This window comes from Ovis canadensis, chromosome 18, assembly GCF_042477335.2.
Source record: "Ovis canadensis isolate MfBH-ARS-UI-01 breed Bighorn chromosome 18, ARS-UI_OviCan_v2, whole genome shotgun sequence".
NCBI classification, from domain to species: Eukaryota; Metazoa; Chordata; class Mammalia; order Artiodactyla; family Bovidae; genus Ovis; species Ovis canadensis.
This window is the reverse complement of record NC_091262.1, coordinates 18,706,112-18,727,858: the sequence shown is the minus strand read 5'-3', so window position 1 is coordinate 18,727,858 and position 21,747 is coordinate 18,706,112. Positions and strand designations below refer to the sequence as shown.

At 39.9% G+C, this 21,747-nt stretch overlaps 1 protein-coding gene across 1 annotated transcript in view; it reads right to left on the bottom strand.

Annotated features, from left to right (window-relative positions):
- Positions 1 to 1,832: 1,832 nt before the first annotated feature.
- CERS3 (ceramide synthase 3) overlaps positions 1,833 to 21,747 on the bottom strand; it is a 140,163-nt gene continuing 120,248 nt past the window's right edge. The window contains exon 10 of the mRNA XM_069559189.1: positions 1,833 to 4,591. Within this exon, the coding sequence (XP_069415290.1) occupies positions 4,430 to 4,591 (162 nt within the window). The 3' untranslated portion in view covers positions 1,833 to 4,429. The remainder of the gene's footprint in view (positions 4,592 to 21,747) is intronic.

Genomic DNA, 21,747 nt, shown 5'->3' with positions numbered 1-21,747 from the left:
CCAGAATGTCTTGATGAATGTAGCTTTGTAGTATAGCCTGAAGTCAGGCAGGTTGATTCCTCCAGTTCCATTCTTCTTTCTCAAGATTGCTTTGGCTATTCAAGGTTTTCTGTATTTCCATACAAATTGTTAAATTATTTGTTCTAGTTCTCTGAAAAATACTGTTGGTAGCTTGATAGGGATTGCATTGAATCTATAGATTGCTTTGGGTAGTATACTCATTTTCACTATATTGATTCTTCCGATCCATGAACATGGTATAGTTCTCATATTTGTGTCATCTCTGATTTCTTTCATCAGTGTTTTGTAGTTTTCTATGTATAGGTCTTTTCTTTAGGTAGATATCTTCCTAAGTATTTTATTCTTTTCATTGCAGTGGTGAATGGAATTGTTTCCTTAATTTCTCTGTTTTCTCATATAGGAATGCAAGGGATTTCTGTGTGTTAATTTTATATCTTGCAACTTTACTATACTGATTGATTAGCTCTAGTAATTTTCTGTTGGTGTCTTTAGGGTTTTCTATGTAGACAATCATGTCATCTGCAAACAGTGAGAGTTTTACTTCTTTTCCAATCTGGATTTCTTTTATTTCTCTTTCTTCTCTGATTGCTGTGGCTAAAACTTCCAAAACCATGTTGAATAGTAGTGGTGAGTAGGCACCCTTGTCTTGTTCCTGACTGTAGGGGAAATGCTTTCAATTTTTCACCATTGAGGATAATGTTTGCTGTGGGTTTATCATATATGGCTTTTATTATGTTGAGGTATGTATCATAAATGGATGTTGAATTTTGTCAAAGGCTTTCTCTGCATCTATTGAGATAATCATATGGATGTAATTACTTATAAATTTGGATTTGGTAATTTGGGCTTCCCTGGTCACTCTGTGTTAAAGAATCTGCCTGCTAATGCAGGAGATGTGGGTTTGATCCCTCAGTTGGAAAGATCCCCTGGAATAGGAAATGAAAACCCACTCCAGTGTTCTTGCCTGGGAAATGCCATGGACAGTGGAGTCTGGCAGTTCATGGAGTTGCAAAAGAGTTGGATGCAATTTAGTGACTAAACAAACAACAACACTGCCATTGTACTAACCAGTGTATCACTCTTGTAGTGTTTTCTATTTGTGTTGACTATTCTCAGGTTTCCTTTTCTCCTTTATATTTTATTTGGATTTATTTTGGAGTAAATATTCTGTATCATTGTCTATTCTCATTTATTAGCATATGAAACTGCTAGTAAGACACAACAGCATGCATGCAAAGTCCACACAGGAATAAAACTAGGTGGGGGTCACACAGAATCCTGATTGCTCTTTAGAAGTACCTGGGCTTGGTTAAAATGCAGTTTTTTTCTCATCCCAAAAGTATGAAATAAAATGTGGAGCAGGCAAGGTGTGTTTTAAACCTCAACAGGTAATTCTGATGGACAGCCAGTTGAACCATCAATAGACCCTATTTCCTCCTCCACCTTTGACGGGTAGGTACAGAAAAGCGGGCTGAGAAAACACCTTTAGGGCCACGCTCTTGAGCACTTCCTCAGGGCATTGCGTCACAGGGCTCAGGCTAGTCTCCAGTCCACAAGTTGCCGTCTGTCTGCACTGTGCACAGCTGAGAGGCTCACCCTCGTCAGGCCTGATCTGCATGGCTCCTTGTCTGGTGTTTGTATCCCAAGGCCAGTGGCCCTCAGGTCCTAACTTGGCTCTGGTCTCCTCACTGTTCCTCCTGATTCCCTGCAGGGTGTTTCTAGAAGACTGGCAAGTCTTTGTTTCCACCACTCAATAAGACCAGAAATAATCTCTAGGAAGCCAAGCTGAATCTACTCAATCACCACACACACAGGGCTCTGTCTTTGTTTTATTGTAAATTATTACCATTACAAGAATACTGGTGGCACGGTGGACTACATTTTTATAGAGCCATTCGGTGTATAGCATGAGCTTTTGTTTCCTGTAAAAAGAGAGGTCAGCCTTAAAATTAACCACAAAAGCCGTAAAGGTGTTACAAAACATGAATCTCTACCTCTTCAGAGGTAGTTTGGTGCTTCCAGCTTTCCATAGGCAGCTGGAGTTTGCTTATCAATTTTACTTTTGATGTTCAAATAAGAAAAAAAAGAACTGGAGGATAATGCAACAACTAAACACTTTTTTACTTCAAGCAAGAAGATATTTGGTACAGAGGCCAAAATAAATCAAGGAAAATGTTTTTGTTAACTGGAAAATAAAAATAATATCTTAGTGTGACCTTTCACCAAAAAAAAAATAATAATAATAATTCAACAGCTATGCTTGAACAGCTGTAACTGGAGGCATTTGAGATTTATAATATACGTTATACATATAGTGTTATTGTACTCATAAAAGCAGATATTATACAGAGAAACCCGACACATTTTTTCTGTTGTTCTAACAATTCCTCAAAAAGAAATTTTGTTGGGAAAGAATTCTGAAGGTTAAAAAAAAAATACTTTTACCGGAAAAAAAAAAAACAAAAACTGCCAACACCTTTACCATATACAGTGTCATCTGTGCTGCAGGGGCTGTGGCCCCCATTGGTGGAGCCTGTGTGGGCTTTACTAGTTCTCATGGTCTCAGCTTCCACTTACTTGGCTTTGTAATATGGACCCTCAGCAAAACAGGGTGAAGATGCAAAATGTGACCAAAAAATATGAGAGACTGGGTGCAGAAAAGTTGCATATTCTGCTCAGCTCTTCCCCTGTAAGGTTCTGCCTCTCTTCAGTCAGCCACCTGAGAATGCCTGAGGTGCCTGCATGCGAGCCTTAGGAGAAGCACCCCTGTGGGGGCTGAGAGGTGGCTACTAACCTACCAGCCCCTACCTATCCTTCCAAAGAGGTAGGTGGCCCAGGAGGTGACGCTGACTCGGGGGCATTCTCCAGACTTTCTCTTGTTCTGCGTTACTGCTTTGCATTCTGGTTGGCTTGGATTGCAGAGATTTATAGTGCAGCATCACCATCTGTTTCCAAGACTTCCTTCACTCAGGAGCTCAGGTGCATGCTGCACCCCAGATGCTGGGCTTCTTGAGTGTTGGTGACTCGGGGAGCAGCCTGACCTGGGTCCAGTGCCCTGATGGACCCCATGGCCTGCTGGGCAGCTCTGTTGGATGAGGGGGTGGCTCAGAACACAACAGGGACACATCCCTCTCAGAGAGGAAACGAGAAACCAGCAAAACACAAGGAGTGGGGCCCAAACTCCGTTCTCTTGGCCATGGAGTCTGAGGGACGAGAACCTGGGGGACGTGAGAATTACCTTTGGGGAAATAAAAAACAGTGACCAAATAAAGTGGAAACAGCTTTCTGGGTACTTGCATTTCTAGGTGTCTCCAGACACATTTAAAAGGAATTCTTCAAGACTATGCCTTTTGTTCAGGCCCATTCAGTGTCAAGTTTCACCAGGCTGCTCTCCCAAACAGGGCTGGGATCACAGTGAAAGGAGGGCCAAGGCTGGGGTCAGAGTGGAGAGAGGGTCAGGGCTGGGGTCAGAGTGGAGAGAGGGTCAGGGCTGGGGTCAGAGTGGAGAGAGGGTCAGGGCTGGGGTCACAGTGGAGACAGGGTCAGGGCTGGGGTCACAGTGGAGAGAGGGTCAGGGCTGGGGTCACAGTGGAGAGAGGGTCAGGGCTGGGGTCACAGCGGAGAGAGGGTCAGGGCTGGGGTCACGGTGGAGAGAGGGTCAGGGCTGGGGTCAGGGTGGAGAGAGGGTCAGGGCTGGGGTCAGGGTGGAGAGAGGGTCAACGCTGAGGTCACGGTGGAGAGAGGGTCCAGTAATAGGAACACCACAGCCTACAGTATGCACTCTCATGCCCATTATTATCTCATTTGATCCTTACTCCATCCCTGTGAGGGGAAAGGACACGTCTGGGTCTTCCCATTGGAGAGACGCAGCACACAGCATGGAAGGCTTAAATACTTTCCACAGCAGAAGAGAGCTTGTGAGCCCTGAAGCCTGGCCCCTTAGTTTGGTCCTGCCACCACTGTTCCTTTGGTAACTCTAGCTCACTTTTGGGAAGTGAGTTATTTCTGTGGCCAAACACACCTGGAAAAGGTGGGTTGCCTTAGCACTTCTCAAATCATCATAAACACAGGCAAGGTAGCAAGGGGAAGGCCCACAACCAAGTTGGCTCCAAGTGTCTCAAATGCATGAATGGGCACAATTAGAACTAGAAAGGTTCTCTGGAGAAATCTTTGAAGCCTGAGTCCTAACTCCAGTAAAATCCACTTGTATGCTTATAGTCAACATTTTGACACAAAAACAACATTTTGTTAAATACATCTTAGGAGAGGGGAAGGTGGTGATCAAGAAGGAAGGGCAAAATCTGTGGTCCCTCTGGGTCCTGAGGCCACAACAGTGGAGGAGGGAGCACGTCCTGCTCCCAGCAGCCCTCACGGTGTGCTGTGCACTGGGAGCTACGTGGGCTTCAAGCTAACAGCCATGCTGACCATTGGGGATGAGGTGCCTGTTGGCCCCAAGGCTGTTCTTCAAACGGTCTGTCTCTTTGCCTCCTGTGGCTTCTTCCTTCTCCTCTTCCTCCTCTTCTTCCTCTTCATGCTCACTCTCAGTATCACTTCTCACATCCCGGATGCTCTGGACAAAGAAAACAATGGGCTGTGAGTGACAACTTTACAGAAAGATTCTTAGGTGAATAAGCAAACAAATGGGGCCAGTTCAGAGGTATGACTCCCTTCAGAGAAAACACATATTCATTCACACAACCAAACATTCACCAAGACAGAACATATAAGGAATCATAAAACAAACCTTAACAAACTTAATCGAAATTATGAAAAGTATCTTCACGTCCTAATGGAATTAAGCTAGAAATCGATATCAAAAGATAATAGGAAAATTTAAAAACATTTGGAAATTAAACAACACCTTATAAATAAATCAAGGGATCAAAAGAGTAAGTCTCAAGGAATACTAGAAAATACTTTTAATTAAAATAAAAATACAACACATTAAACTTGTTAATGTAGTTAAAATAGTGCTTAAAAGGAAATGTATACCTTATAAATGCTTATATTAGAAAAGAAGAAAAGGCTCTATTGATATGAGCTTCCAACTTAAGAAACTAGGGGAAAAAAGAAATGAAAAATAAGCTCAAAGTGAGCAAAACGGAGGAAATAACAGAGATGAGAAATCAATGAAATTGAAAACATAGGTTACCTGAGTAGTCTTAAAACCATGAAAAAAATTAAATATGTAGTTTAAAATCTTCTGAAAAAGAGTATCATCAGGAACAGATGGTTTCACTGGCAAATTCCATGAAACATAAAAAGGAGAAAAAACACCAAATCTCTTCCAGAAAAAAAGAAGAGGGAACACATCCCAAATTACTTTATGAGGCCAGATTACCCTGATACCAAAACCAGACAAAGACAGTATAAGAAAATACAACTACAGACCAATATCTTTAATGAACACAGACTTTAAAATCCTCAATAAAATGTTCCAAATCAAAACTAGCAATGTATAAAAAATAGTACACCATGAGGTTTGTCCCAGTAATGCAAAGCTGGTTCAATATTTGGAAATCAGTGAATGTAACCCATCATATTAATAACATAAAGAAGGGGAAATGATTACACTAACTGATGCAGAAAAATCATATGACAAGATTCAACATCCATTCATGATTTAAAGCAAAAAACTTTGAAAACTTCTCTGCAAAGAAGGACTACTTGATGGTGAATGACTGAATGCTTTCCCTCTGAGACTAGGAACAAGTCTGGATGTCCACTGTCACCATTCCTATTCACACTGCATTGGAAATTCGATTCAATGAAATAAGGCAGGAAAAAGAAATAAATAAAAATATCTTTATCTATAGAAGACATATTTTTTTTTAACTTTTTACTTTTTTGCTCATGCCACGCAGCATGTGAGATCTTAGTTCCCCAGCCAGGGGTCGAATTTGGACCCCCTGCTTTGAAAGTGTGGAGGCTTAACTGCTGGACTGCCAAGGAAATCCCCAGATGACATAATTATTTACATAGAAAATATAAAGAATCAACCCCAAAACTCCTAGAATTAATATGAGTTTAGCACTAAGGCTACAGCATAAAAGGTCAACATACACAATCTATCCCTCTGTGTGTCTCTGTTTCTTTATGTCTCTGTTTTCTGTCTCACACACACACAATCTTGATTTCCAAACACTAACATAAATGTAGTAAATGTAAGTAAGTTAAGTCGCTCAGTTGTGTCCAACTTTTTGCAACCCCATGGACTGTAGCCTGCCAGGCTCCTCCAACTGTGAGATTTTCCAGGCAAGAATACTGGAGTGGGCTGCCATTTCCTTCTCACGTTGTAAGCTGAAAATGTCCTCAAAAATATTATGTCTTAATTGTTGTAATCTGTGACAGCTAACTTACATGGTGAAGGTTTTTGCACATGTGATTAAATTAAGGATCTTGAGATGAGAGATGATCATGGCTTCCTAAGAGGGGCAGAGGGGATCTGACACAGAGGAAAGGAATACGAAGACAGAGGTAGATTGCAGTGATATAGCCATAAGCCAAGGAGTGCTGGCAGCCACCAGCAGTTAGAAGAGCCAAACTGATTTCCTTCATGTGTGAACACAGACCTGCCACACAGTTTTGATTTCTACTCAAAACTGATCATAGACTTCTGACCTCAGAACTTCAGAAAGTAAAGTTTTGTTGTTTTAAGCTACCAAGTTTGTGGCAGTTTGTTACACCAGCCATAGTAAACCAACATGACTAGAAATTTCCAACTAAAACAGAAAGTTAGAAATGAGGAACATTTACAATAGTTTTACAAAAGAAAACACTTAGGTACAAGTATAACAAAATTTGTATAGGATCTTCATGTAAAACTCTGATAAAAGAAATCAAAGATCTAAATAACTAAAGAGACATACTATGTTCATGACTTGGAAGTTTTAATACAGTAAAAATGTTAATTATCCCCAAATTTATGTATAGATTCCATATAATACCAATCAAAGTCATAGCAAGATTTATATGGAGATGCAAAGGAACTAGAATAGAGACGGCAACTATGAAAAAGAAAAATAAAATTGGAAAACTTGAATTACCCAATTTTAAGACTTGACTATAAAGTTATAGTAATAAAGACTGGATGGTATTAGCAAAGAGGTAAACACATAGATCAATGAAACAGAAAAGAGAATCTAGAAATAGACTCACACAAATATGGCCAATTGAGTTTTGACAAAGGTACAAAAACAATTCAATGGAGAAAGGGTAGTCTTTTCAACAATTGATGCTGAAGCAATTAGAAATCCATAGTTAGAAAGTAAATTTTAACCTTATACAAATGTTAACATAAAATGAATCATAGCTTTAAATGTAAAATATAAAACTACAAAACTTTCAGAAGAAAACCTACAACCTAGGGTTGAGTAATGAGTTCTTTGACATGATACAAAAAGCATATTCCATTAAAAAAATGATAAACTGTACTACATCAAAATTAAAACTTTTGCTTTGTAAAAGAAACAGTTTAGAAAATAAAAATACAAGTTGCAAACTGGGAGATATTATTTGCAAATCTCATATTTAACTTGTAGGATAATAAAAAATTCCCATAACAATGTGAAAAAAATTTTTAATGGGAAAATATATAAAAATAGACACTTCTATGAGGATACAGGCTGTCCACATGAAAAGATGTTCAACATCATGAGCCATTAGGAAAATGCAAATTAAAATCATGATTAAAAATGTAATTTAAATTAAAATTTAAAATCAGAATTTTATTCTAAAATTAGAATTAAAATTAAAAATTCTGAGAATACCAAGTGCTGACAAGGATGCAGAGGGACTGGAAGGAACTCTTATACATTGCTGATGGAAATGCAAAATGGTATAGACACTTTGTCTCAGCATTCCTACCCCTGAGGATCTATCCTAGAGACAGATACAATATTAATGTTCACAAAAAAGCAAATGTTTACTAAAACTCTATTCATAATTGCCAAAAATTGAAAGCAATCCAAATGTTCTTCAACAAGTAAATTAGTAAGCAGTTGTGCATACATAAATAGAGACAAACTTCTGATATTTATAAGACACTGGATGAATCTCAAAGGCTTTAAGTTAAAAGTCTGTTTCAAAGGTTTTGGGATAATTTTGAGCTGCCTGTATATTGAAGCCCAGGGGAGTGTTCCTGTGTTGCTGGAGAATTTGCGTGGTATGTCTTGTTTTGGAACTTGTTGGCCCTTGGGTGGAGCTTGGTTTCGGTGTAGGTATGAAGGCATTTGGTGAGCTCCTATTGCTTAATGTTCCCTGAATTCAAGAGTTCTCTAATGTTTTCAGGCTTTGGATTTAAGCTTCCTGCTTCTGGTTTTCAGTTTTATTTTTACAGTAGCCTCTAGACTTCTCCATCTATACAGCACCGATGATAAAACATCTAGGTTAAAGATGAAAAGTTTCTCCACATTGAGGGACACTCAGAGAGGTTCACTGAGTTACAAGGAGAAGAGAAGATGGAGGGGGTAGTTAGAGGTAACTGGAATGAGATGCGGTGAGATCAAAAGAGGAGAGAGCAAGCTAGCCAGTAGTCACTTCCTTAAGTGCGCTCTATAGTCTGGACTGCTCAGAGGTATTTACAGAGTTATACGGGGAAGAGGAGAGGGAGGAAGTAGACAGAGGTGACCAGGAGGATAAGAGAGAGGAATGAGAAGGAGAGAGACAAATCCTGCCAGTAACCAGTTCCTTAGGTGTTCTCCACCGTCTGGAACACACAGAGATTCACAGAGTTGGATAGAGAAGAGATAGGGGAGAAAAGAGACAGAGGCCGCCTGGTGGAGAAAAAGGAGAGTCCAGAGGAGGAGAGAGTGGTCAAGCCAGTAATCTCACTCTCAGGTAAACTTGGGTAGTGATTTTTGGGTTTTTAAATGTACAAAATTGACAACAAAAGCTTAAGAGCAAAGATTAAAAATCTAGAGTAGAGGTTGGATTTTCAAAGATACAATATTAAAGAAAAGCAGAAGGAAAAAGGAAGAAAGAAAAAAAAAAGAATTATTAAAAACAAACAAACAAACAAAACCACCAACAACCATCCAAGGACTATATATGGTGTTTGCCTTAAAAAAAAAGAAAAAAAAAAAGAAAAAAAAAGAAAAAAAAAAGAAAAAAAAAAAGAAAAAAAAAAGAAAAAAAAAAGAAAAAAAGTCTTTTTAAAAAAAAAATAGTAATAATAGGTTATAGAAATAAAAATTGGAGGAGAAATAGAAGACTTAACAATTTAAAAAAAGTAAGAAAAAAGAAAAAAAAAAGCAAAAAAAAAAAAGGAATGATTTTAAAAATAGTAAAAATATATCTGGCCCTTCTCTGGTGTTATGGGCCATGTGGGATCACTTCCAAGGTGGTTCCCTCTGTTTAACTTCTTCTGTTTGCTGGTTTTTTTTTTTTCTTCTGTCAGCTGGTTCAGTCGCGCTGTGGGGAGGGGGGATGCTGCAAACAAATAGCACTGTCGTGTGCACACAGTATCTCTGCCCCGCTTGACCTGTCCTTTCTCGCGGCGCACAAACCATTCCGGCTCTACGATGCTCAGCCGGGAACCGTCTGGGGCCGGCCCTAGGCTGCATGCACTTCCCTGGTCCAAGCCGCTCAGGTTCGTCGCTCAGGCAGCCCTCAGAGGCAAAAATTCTGCTGGGACTGCGCTTTGTGCCCTTCCCAGGTCCGAGCAGCTCAGGAGTTTGGCAAGCATGATCGCCGCGGCTTGTCACCTTTTCTGCCGCTGCTACTCAGCTTTCTGGGTGGACCACTGGCACACCCCGTGAGGCAGATTGTGACTGTCCAGCACCCCCAGAAGTCTTAGCAAAGGAGCCTGCTTGCAGTTAGGTAAGTAAAGTCTCTCCGGGTCTGCAATTGCCCCTTTCCAGTCCTTACAGCTCTGGCTGCCTGTCCCCGGCGGGGGATGGTCTGCAGCCGGCTTTTTCTGTTCCATCCTTTGTTCTGCACTCAGTCCTGGCGGTGTCTTATGTTCGAGCTTTTCGCGTGGTAGCTATCCCACAGTCTGGTTTGCTAGCCCAAGTTAGATCCTTCTGGTTGCGCGTGGGGCATTCCTGCCCGATTCTTACAAAGCTCTGCAGCCCGCGCCTCCCACACGTCCCTGCCCTGCCCCCACTTCCCAATGGCGGATGCAGGCGTCTGTGCTGCTTTTCCGCTGGGGGAGTTACTGGTGGGTTTGTAATCTCTTGGTTTTAATTATTTATCTATTTTTCCTTCCTGTTATGTTGCCCTCTGTGTTTCCAAAGCTCGCCACAGACTCGGCAGGGAGAGTGTTTCCTGGTGTTTGGAAACCTCTCTTCTTAAAATTCCCTTCCCGGGACGGGCTTCCCTTCCCGGGACGGAGCTCCCTCCCCACCTCCTTTGTCTCCTTTTTCGTCTTGTCTCATAACCCATTACGGGTCACTCCACTGCACTCCAGAGAGAAGAAACCCAGCTCCACCCACCAAAACTCCAACACAAGCCTCCCTAACCAGGAAACCTTGACAAGCCACTGATAGAACCCCACCCAAAGTGAGGAAGCTCCATAATAAAGAGAACTCCACAAATTACCAGAATATAAAAAGGCCACCCCAAACGCAGCAATATAACCAAGATGAAGAGACAGAGGAATACTCAGCAGGCAAAGGAACAGGAGAGTTGCCCACCAAACCAAACAAAAGAGGAAGAAGTAGGGAATCTACCGGAGAAGGAATTCCGAATATTGATAGTGAAAATGATCCAAAATCTTGAAATCAAAATGGAATCACAGATAAATAGCCTAGAGACAAGGATTGAGAAGATGCAAGAAAGGTTTAACAAGGACCTAGAAGAAATAAAAAAGAGTCAAAATATATTGAATAACGCAATAAATGAGATCACAAACACTCTGGAGGCAACAAATAGCAGAATAACGGAGGCAGAAGATAGGATTAGTGAAATAGAAGATAGAATGGTAGAAATAAATGAATCAGAGAGGAAACAAGAAAAACGAATTAAAAGAAATGAGGACAATCTCAGAGACCTCCAGGACAATATGAAACGCTCCAACATTCGAATTATAGGAGTCCCAGAAGAAGAAGACAGAAAGAAAGATCATGAGAAAATCCTTGAGGAGATAATAGTTGAAAACTTCCCTAAAATGGGGAAGGAAATAATCACCCAAGTCCAAGAAACACAGAGAGTTCCAAATAGGATAAACCCAAGGTGAAACACCCCAAGACACTTATTAATCAAATTAACAAAGATCAAACACAAAGAACAAATATTAAAAGCAGCAAGGGAAAAACAACAAATAACACACAAGGGGATTCCCATAAGGATAACAGCTGATCTTTCAATAGAAACTCTTCAGGCCAGGAGGGAATGGCAAGACATACTTAAAGTGATGAAAGACAATAACCTACAGCCCAGATTACTGTACCCAGCAAGGATCTCATTCAAATACGAAGGAGAAATCAAAAGCTTTACAGACAAGGAAAAGCTGAGAGAATTCAGCACCACCAAACCAGCTCTCCAACAAATTCTAAAGGATATTCTCTAGACAGGAAACACGAAAAGGGTGTATAAACCCGAACCCAAAACAATAAAGTAAATGGTAACGGGATCATACTTATCAATAATTACCTTAAACGTAAGTGGGTTGAATGCCCCAACCAAAAGACAAAGACTGGCCGAATGGATACAAAAACAAGACCCCTCTATATGCTGCTTACAAGAGACCCACCTCAAAACAAGGGACACATACAGACTGAAAGTGAAGGGCTGGAAAAAGATATACCACGCAAATAGAGACCAAAAGAAAGCAGGAGTGGCAATACTCATATCCGATAAAATAGACTTTAAAACAAAGGCTGTGAAAAGAGACAAAGAAGGCCACTACATAATGATCAAAGGAACAATCCAAGAAGAAGATATAACAATTATAAATATATATGCACCCAATATATAAGAGGAGCACCGCAATACATGTAAGACAAATGCTAACAAGTATGAAAGGGGAAATCAACAATAACACAATAATAGTGGGAGACTTTAATACCCCACTCACACCTATGGACAGATCAACTAAACAGAAAATTAACAAAGAAACGCAAACTTTAAATGATACATTAGATCAGTTAGACCTAATTGATATCTATAGGACATTTCACCCCAAAACAATGAATTTCACCTTTTTTTCAAGTGCTCATGGAACCTTCTCCAGGATAGATCACATCCTGGGCCATAAATCTAAACTTGATAAATTCAAAAAAATCGAAATCATTCCAAGCATCTTTTCTGACCATAATGCATTAAGATTAGATCTCAATTACAGGAGAAAAAACTATTAAAAATTCCAACATATGGAGGTTGAACAACACACTTCTGAATAACCAACAAATCACAGAAGAAATAAAAAAAGAAATCAAAATATGCATAGAAACGAATGAAAATGAAAACACAACAACCCAAAACCTGTGGGACACTATAAAAGCAGTGCTAAGAGGAAAGTTCATAGCAATACAGGCATACCTCAAGAAACAAGAAAAAAGTCAAATAAATAACCTAACTCTATAACTAAAGCAACTAGAAAAGGAAGAATTGGAGAACCCCAGAGTTAGTAGAAGGAAAGAAATCTTAAAAATTAGGGCAGAAATAAATGCAAAAGAAACAAAAGAGACCATAGCAAAAATCAACAAAGCCAAAAGCTGGTTCTCTGAAAGGATAAATAAAATTGACAAACCATTAGCCAGACTCATCAAGAAGCAAAGAGAGAAAAATCAAATCAATAAAATTAGAAATGAAAATGGAGAGATCACAACAGACAACACAGAAATACAAAGGATCATAAGAGACTACTATCAGCAGTTGTATGCCAATAAAATGGACAACGTGGAAGAAATGGACAAATTCTTAGAAAAGTACAATTTTCCAAAACTGAACCAGGAAGAAATAGAAAATCTTAACAGACCCATAACAAGCACGGAAATTGAAACTGTAATCAGAAATCTTCCAGCAAACAAAAGCCCAGGTCCAGACGGCTTCACAGCTGAATTCTACCAAAAATTTCAAGAAGAGCTAACACCTATCCTCCTCAAACTCTTCCAGAAAATTGCAGAGGAAGATAAACTTCCAAACTCATTCTATGAGGCCACCATCACCCTAATACCAAAACCTGACAAAGATGTCACAAAAAAAGAAAATTACAGGCCAATATCACTGATGAATATAGATGCAAAAATCCTCAACAAAATTCTGGCAATCAGAATCCAACAACACATTAAAAAGATCATACACCATGACCAAGTGGGCTTTATCCCAGGGATGCAAGGATTCTTCAATATCCGCAAATCAATCAATGTAATTCACCACATTAACAAATTGAAAAATAAAAACCATATGATTATCTCAATAGATGCAGAGAAGGCCTTTGACAAAATTCAACATCCATTTATGATAAAAACTCTCCAGAAAGCAGGAATAGAAGGAACATACCTCAACATAATAAAAGAAAGTCAGGAACAAGACAAGGGTGTCCACTTTCACCGCTATTATTCAACATAGTTCTGGAAGTTATGGCCACAGCAATCAGAGCAGGAAAAGAAATAAAAGGAATCCAAATTGGAAAAGAAGAAGTAAAACTCTCACTGTTTGCAGATGACATGATCCTCTACATAGAAAACCCTAAAGACTCCACCAGAAAATTACTAGAGCTAATCAATGAATATAGTAAAGTTGCAGGATATAAAATCAACACACAGAAATCCCTTGCATTCCTATACACGAATAATGAGAAAGTAGAAAAAGAAATTAAGGAAACAATTCCATTCACCATTGCAACGAAAAGAATAAAATACTTAGGAATATATCTACCTAAAGAAACTAAAGACCTATATATAGAAAACTATAAAACACTGATGAAAGAAATCAAAGAGGACACTAATAGATGGAGAAATATACCATGTTCATGGATTGGAAGAATCAATATAGTGAAAATGAGTATACTACCCAAAGCAATTTACAAATTCAATGCAATCCCTATCAAGCTACCAGCAACATTTTTCACAGAACTAGAACAAATAATTTCAAGATTTGTATGGAAATACAAAAAACCTCGAATGGCCAAAGCAATCTTGAGAAAGAAAAATGGAACGGGAGGAATCAACTTGCCTGACTTCAGGCTCTACTACAAAGCCACAGTCATCAAGACAGTATGGTACTGGCACAAAGACAGACATATAGATCAATGGAACAAAATAGAAAGCCCAGAGATAAATCCACACACATATGGACACCTTATCTTTGACAAAGGAGGCAAGAATATACAATGGAGAAAAGACAATCTCTTTAACAAGTGGTGCTGGGAAAACTGGTCAACCACTTGTAAAAGAACGAAACTAGATCACTTTCTAACACCACACACAAAAATAAACTCAAAATGGATTAAAGATCTAAATGTAAGATCAGAAACTATAAAACTCCTAGAGGAGAACATAGGCAAAACACTCTCAGACATAAATCACAGCAGGATCCTCTATGATCCACCTCCCAGAATTCTGGAAATAAAAGCAAAAATAAACAAATGGGATCTAATTAAAATTAAAAGCTTCTGCACAACAAAGGAAAATATAAGCAAGGTGAAAAGGCAGCCTTCTGAATGGGAGAAAATAATAGCAAGTGAAGCAACTGACAAACACTAATCTCAAAAATATACAAGCAACTTGTGCAGCTCAATTCCAGAAAAATAAACGACCCAATCAAAAAATGGGCCAAAGAACTAAATAGACATTTCTCCAAAGAAGACATACAGATGGCTAACAAACACATGAAAAGATGCTCAACATCACTCATTATCAGAGAAATGCAAATCAAAACCACAATGAGGTACCATTTCACACCAGTCAGAGTGGCTGCGATCCAAAAATCTGCAAGCAATAAATGCTGGAGAGGGTGTGGAGAAAAGGGAACCCTCCTACACTGTTGGTGGGAATGCAAACTAGTATAGCCACTATGGAGAACAGTGTGGAGATTCCTTAAAAAATTGCAAATAGAACTACCTTATGACCCAGCAATCCCACTGCTGGGCATACACACCGAGGAAACCAGAATGGAAAGAGACACATGTACCCCAATGTTCATCGCAGCACTGTTTATAATAGCCAGGACATGGAAACAACCTAGATGTCCATCAGCAGATGAATGGATAAGACAGCTGTGGTACATATACACAATGGAGTATTACTCAGCTGTTAAAAAGAATTCATTTGAATCAGTTCTGATGAGATGGATGAAACTGGAGCCAATTATGCAGAGTGAAGTAAGCCAGAAAGAAAAACACCAATACAGTATACTAACACATATATATGGAATTTAGGAAAATGGCAATGACGACCCTGTATGCAAGACAGGAAAAAAGACACAGATGTGTGTAACGGACTTTTGGACTCAGAGGGAGAGGTAGAGGGTGGGATGATTTGGGAGAATGGCATTCTAACATATATACTATCATGTAAGAATTGAATCGCTAGTCTATGTCTGACGCAGGGTGCAGCATGCTTGGGGCTGGTGCATGGGGATAACCCAGAGAGATGTTGTGGGGAGGGAGGTGGGAGGGGGGTTCATGTTTGGGAACGCATGTAAGAATTAAAGATTTTAAAATTTAAAAAATATAAAACTAAAAAAAAAAAAGGTAAAAGTCTGTTTCAAAAGGTTACCTACCAAAAGACATACTAATGTACTTTTTATGACATTCTTTAAAAGACTAAACTGTAGGGATGGTGAACAGATAAGTGCTGCCAAGAGCTGGAGTAGAGGGAGTAGCTATTGGAGTGACAGAATTATTCTATATCCAGATTATAGCAATGGCTACACAAATCTACACTTGTGTTGAAATTCATAGAATTGTACAACAGTACAAAAATATTTTACCAATGATAAGTTTAAAAACAAAACAAAAGTATTTCTTGTTATAAAGCAAACATGATGGTTTTCCCCAATAAACATCTGCTAAGTAAAGTATTACTCATGTGGGCATTTTGGTTGTCAGGATATTTTTACTTTGAGGGATAGGATGTTTCCTGTTTTCCTTATGCAGGAATGTCAGTTCTTAATAAAGAGTTATATGTTTTTCCTTGGCTTCACAGTGTTCTGAAAGGAATTTTGCCAGGAAAACTCCTAGAGGAATAAAATTTTTCCCAAGGAAGGCAGATGGAATCGTCACAGATTAGACTTCACTACAAAAGATAAAAGATGGTGTGAACTATTAAAACAATACCAAGAACTCAAGTTCTGTGCAAGGCCAGCGTTGGACATGATCTCTGACTCTCTAAGCTGGTTCACAAATGTATCTATTAATCCTAATCTAGAGAAGAAAAAAAATATGGAAGGTGAGACTGTTCCCTCACACATCATTTTTCAAAATGACATCTATAACCATAAGGATTTTCCCTTCTGTGACCTGAAGACTAAAATCGACCACCTCTGGAGTCTGGATATTCTTGGGATATGTGTAACCAAACATTTCTTTGTGCAAAGGCCTAAACAACACCACCAACAACAATGTACACATTCTGCTGTCTTAATCACAGAAATAGAAATACAATTCCATAGGCCCTTTTCGGTACATTCTGCTCTTTTCTACAACATAGAAAGGGTCTCAAAATAAACAAAGCTCACTGTAAACCGAGGAATAAACTTGGCATCACATCAGTTAAGATGCAACAGAGAGGGTGAGGGCAGGATGATATGGGAGAATGGCATTGAAACACGTATATCATATGTGAAATGAATCGCCAGTCCAGGGTGCTTGGGGCTGGTGCACTGGGATGACCCAGAGGGATGGGATGGGGAGGAAGGTGGGAGGGGGGTTCAGGATATGTACACTCATGGCAGATTCAAGTCAATGTATGGCAAAACCAATACAATATTGTAGAGTAAAATAAATAATTAATTAAAAATAAATAAATAAAAATAAAAATTGGGGGGAAAAATCGGATGCAACAGAGAAAGGCAAACTTTCCACAGCTGGCTGGGAGCCAGGATCAGAGTGCAGACAGAGTCCTTCAGGGAAGACCCATGCTTGGTTGTTTGCTTTTGTGGACAATGCCCCTTGGCTCTCCTTCTCATTATTTAAATGATTTTTGTAGGGAACAAGGGGAAATCTGAATCAGAACAAAGAAACAAATTTCTCCCTGAAAGTGAAAGTATAAAGTGTTAGTCGCTCAGTCCTGTCCGACTCTTTGTAACCCCCCTCCACCCCCAGTCATGGACTGTAACCCACCAGCTCCTCTGTCCCTTGGATTCTCCAGGCAAGAATAGTGGAGTGGGTTACTATTCCTTTATCCAGGATATCTTCCTGACCCAAGAATTGCTCCTGGGTCTCCTACACTGCAGGCAGTTTTCTTCACCGTCTGAGTCACCACTGACTCCACCCCTAATTTCTTCTTAGAAGGCATACTAGCATCTTTCCACTCCATTAAAAGGTATTTATTTATTTACTTATGGCTGTGTTGGGTCTTCCTTGCTGCACTCGGGCTTTCTCTAGCTGCAGAGAGCAGAGGCTGCTCTCTAGCTGTGGTGCACAGGTTTCTCATTGCAGTGGCTTCACTTTTTGTGGAGCACGGGCTCCAGGCGCACAGGTTCCAGCAGTTGCAGCTCGCAGGCTTAGCAGCCGAGGTGCTCACTCTCCAGAGCTTCGGCTCAGGAGCTGTAGCACACGCCCTTAGTTGCTCTGTGGCACATGGGATCTTCCTGGACCAGGGATTGAACCTGTGTTCCCTGCATTGGCAGGTGTATTCTTAACCACTGGACCACCAGGGAAGTCCATTTCCACCCCTTTCTCAGGACTTGAATAGCTGCTTTAGCTGAGAGATAAATTCATCTTGGAGGATGCTCACCATAGCCTGAAGCCACATCCTACATTCAGTACCCTCACCTCTAAGAAGAGGGCTTGGACCAGATAGGGACTTTGGAAATGTATGACATCCTCAGAGTCAGAAAGATTGACTTTCTGAGCACTGCTGACTTTTAGTGAGCATTGGCTAGGGATGCCATACATCTTACAATGTGCATGACACCCAAATGTCCTGCCAGACCTGCATTTGTAATTATCCAGGCCTGGAACCTAACTCCATTTTACATTCAGGCACAGGAATTCTTACATGGCTGTTACTATATTCTCAATTATTCAGGAATGAAGCTACATACATAAATCAAAGGAAGACTATACTTTATTTTGTTCAGAACTTTACAATTTCAGAAAGCCATGTCAAGGATGGCAACTCTACCAGTGGCATTTAAGAATGCATCCACTCCAGTACTCTTGCCTGGAAAATCCCATGGACGAAGGAGCTTGGTAGGCTGCAGTCCATGGGGTCACTAAGAGTCAGGGCACGACTGAGCGACTTCACTTTCACTTTTCACTTTCATGCATTGGAGAAGGAAACGGCAACCCACTCCAGTGTTCCTGCCTGGAGAATCCCAGGGGCGGTGGAGCCTGGTGGGCTTCCGTCTATGGGGTCGCACAGAGTCGGACACGACTGAAGCGACTTAGCAGCAGCAGCAGCATCTGAATTTGCAACTGCCCCACTCACAGTGAGTCTCCATGTAAGCAAACACAGCACCTGTCAACACAGTACATTCCCTAGTGCTCTCATGTACATGTTACACATTAAATGCATATTTTATGAGAAATGTCTTTCATCTTATTTCTTTTTTATTACAGTTGTGGCACTATATTGCTTTTTTGAAATTATGCTTCTGGGTGAGTGCTATTACCTAGGAATTTAAATTCAGGCTAGCGAAGGGAGTGTGGGTCCAATAGAATGGAGAACTACTGCCCTTGGTGGTGAAGCTCAGAAAGGATTTCCTATTAGTAAGAGTTGTTAGATGAATGATGAATGGTTGCACGTTATACAAACTTTAATAATGTAAATTGGAAATTGAATGTAATGTAAATTGGAACTAAATATTAATAAAACCTCATATTATATTCAATTTCATCTTGTATATACTACCTGTAATACAACAACAACAATGGCATCCTTAAAGGGTTATTTTTTTCCACTGCCCTGAAAATCCTCTGTGCTCTGCCTGCTCATCCTTCCCTGCTGCCTAATCACTGGCAATCACTGATCTTTTTATTTTGCCATAGTTTTGTCTTCTCCAGAATGCCTTGTTGTTAGAATAACACAGTATTTAGCTTTTAAAATTAGCTTCTTTCACTTAGTAACAAACATTACTAAATAAAAAGAAATGAGCTATTAAGTTTTTTCACAATTAATAGCTCATTTCTTTTTATTGCTGAAGACTATTTCATTGTCTGGATGTACATACCACAGTTATGCATCTACTCATGTATTGGAGGACATCTTAGTTGCTTCCAAGTGTTAGTAATTATAAATGAAGGTGCTATAGACACCCACACTATAAATGTCCATGTGCCAGGCACCAAACTAAGCAGTTAGTATGAATAATACCATTTCCTCCTCACAGCAACCCTAGGATATAGCACCCTTCTCTTTACTTTAATAGGGACGAAAATGAGGCTTAGAGGGGTTGAGTAACTTTTTCAAGGTCACACAATCATGAGAGGCAGATAGGATGAAAACCCTGATCTAAACTTAGACACTTTGAACCACAGTGCTCTACAAACCCCTGCTGGAATACTTAGAGAGACAGGGCATCCGGGGGGTCAGACAGACACTGACATACTTTATTCCATTCTATTTCATTTAAAAATGACACAAAACTGATTTGGCAACCTGTTAATGATTTTCAACCCACAGTTTAAAAAACCTCGAATAAGGTGTGCTAGAAAAAAATGACACTTTTCTAAATCAGCTGAAATCCGGAAAGTTTAAGATATAAACTACAATCTATATTCTGCAAAGTACCTTCTCACAAGGTAAATCTTTTCCAGAAATTACAATACTTAATAAAAATAAAAAATAAGTCAAGCAAGCTCTAGGGGAACAAGGAATCTAATAATAAATACTTGCTAAAAGTCAAGCCACAGTGTTTTCTGGAACTCTACCTGTCTGCCTTGATGAGATGAAAAGACTGCTTGTACCAGCAGCAGTGAGACTTCTCTTGAAGTCAGCCAGCTTCTTTTCTTGTATTGCCCTTCTCTTTGCCTGCTCTCTGCATACCAGTACCCCTTACTTCCCTATTTCTTAGTTGTCCCTGAGCTTGTAGAACTGGTCTAATGTAACTTGTTGGCTCTAACCCATCCCACAAATCATTAAGGACCCAAGAAAATCCATGCAAAAAGGATCCAAAAATATCCAAGGATCTCCTTTGAAGAGTAAAGGGTGAATCTGGGCTTCAGCAACTAAAGGACTGTAGTCACTGGGAGCACAACTCTCACATGTGCTAAGCATGTTGCAGCACACACGCTCCTTATCACCTGCTGCCAGCTGCCCTTGTTTAAGGGTTAGTTGTGTCATTACAGACATATTGCTACTCTGATAACGTTAGATAACTTTATGGAATTAGCAAAGATATCTAATATTTAACTGGTTGTTTTCCAAAAATGATGTTGGTCCTCTAGAATACATATTAACAATGTTATTCATTCCACAATTGGAACTTCATGAGTATAATTTCTGCAAGATCTTTTAAAAGTACCTCCTTCCTCTCCTCAGCAACTCCCTTCAGTTTTACAAAGTGATGGTGAAAAGAATGAAGAACAAGTTAGTTGTAAAAAAGAGAACTCGTTACTGGTCTTAATAAGGGCTTTGGAACCCCCACATCACCAGTGGCACCAGTACTGGCAAATATCATTAGCCTGGCACTCCAAAAGGGCAGAGAAGACTTGCATTCAGAGGATGGTGTTGAAGTCACAGTCACTGTGAAGGAAGGCATGCAATTAGTCTGTCTGAGAGCATCCCATACCCTGAGAGAAACAGAAACTCTGCAACTAGGACAAAAATGATCTCCCCTAGATTAAAGGCAAATGAAGTCAACTTTCCCCTTTGAAAGGCATGTTCTAGGAGCAGGGGCACAGAGCTTAACTGAACCATGCATGTTCAAAGACTCATTCACCCAAGCACGGGAGAATCCTGAAGCAACGGACACACTTCCAACTTTTCCTAGTTATCCTTTTTCTTTGGGAGGGGGGCTCATGAAAAAATGGTTGAACCTATAACATCACATGGTAATTTGCTCTGGCTGGTGTCAAATGTCTCAGACACAGAGTACAGGACCAAGGCCATGTCTCAGCTTCCTTAGTCCTGAGTGGGAGTCAAAGCAGTATTGAAAACATACCCTACAGCTGGCGCATTCATGGCTCCCAATTTTTGGTGACTGGTCTGTATACATAGAGTGCCTCTTCTTGATCTTCAGAACTAGGCTCAAAGGTTGCTTAGCTTTTTAAACAGTCCCAACTCACCAGTTTTCCAAATTTTTTCCAAATTTTTCCAAATTCCAGTTTTGTTGTTTCAAATCCTGAAAGATGATGCTGTGAAAGTGCTGCACTCAATATGCCAGCAAGTTTGCAAAACTCAGCAGTGGCCACAGGACTGGAAAAGGTCAGTTTTCATTCCAATCCCAAAGAAAGGCAATGCAAAAGAATGCTCAAACTACCTCACAATTGCACTCATCTCACACGCTAGTAAAGTAATCCTCAAAATTCTCCAAGCCAGGCTTCAGCAATACGTGAACCGTGAACTTACAGATGTTCAAGCTGGTTTTAGAAAAGGCAGAGGAACCAGAGATCAAATTGCCAACATCCGCTGGATCATGGAAAAAGCAAGAGAGTTCCAGAAAAACATCTATTTC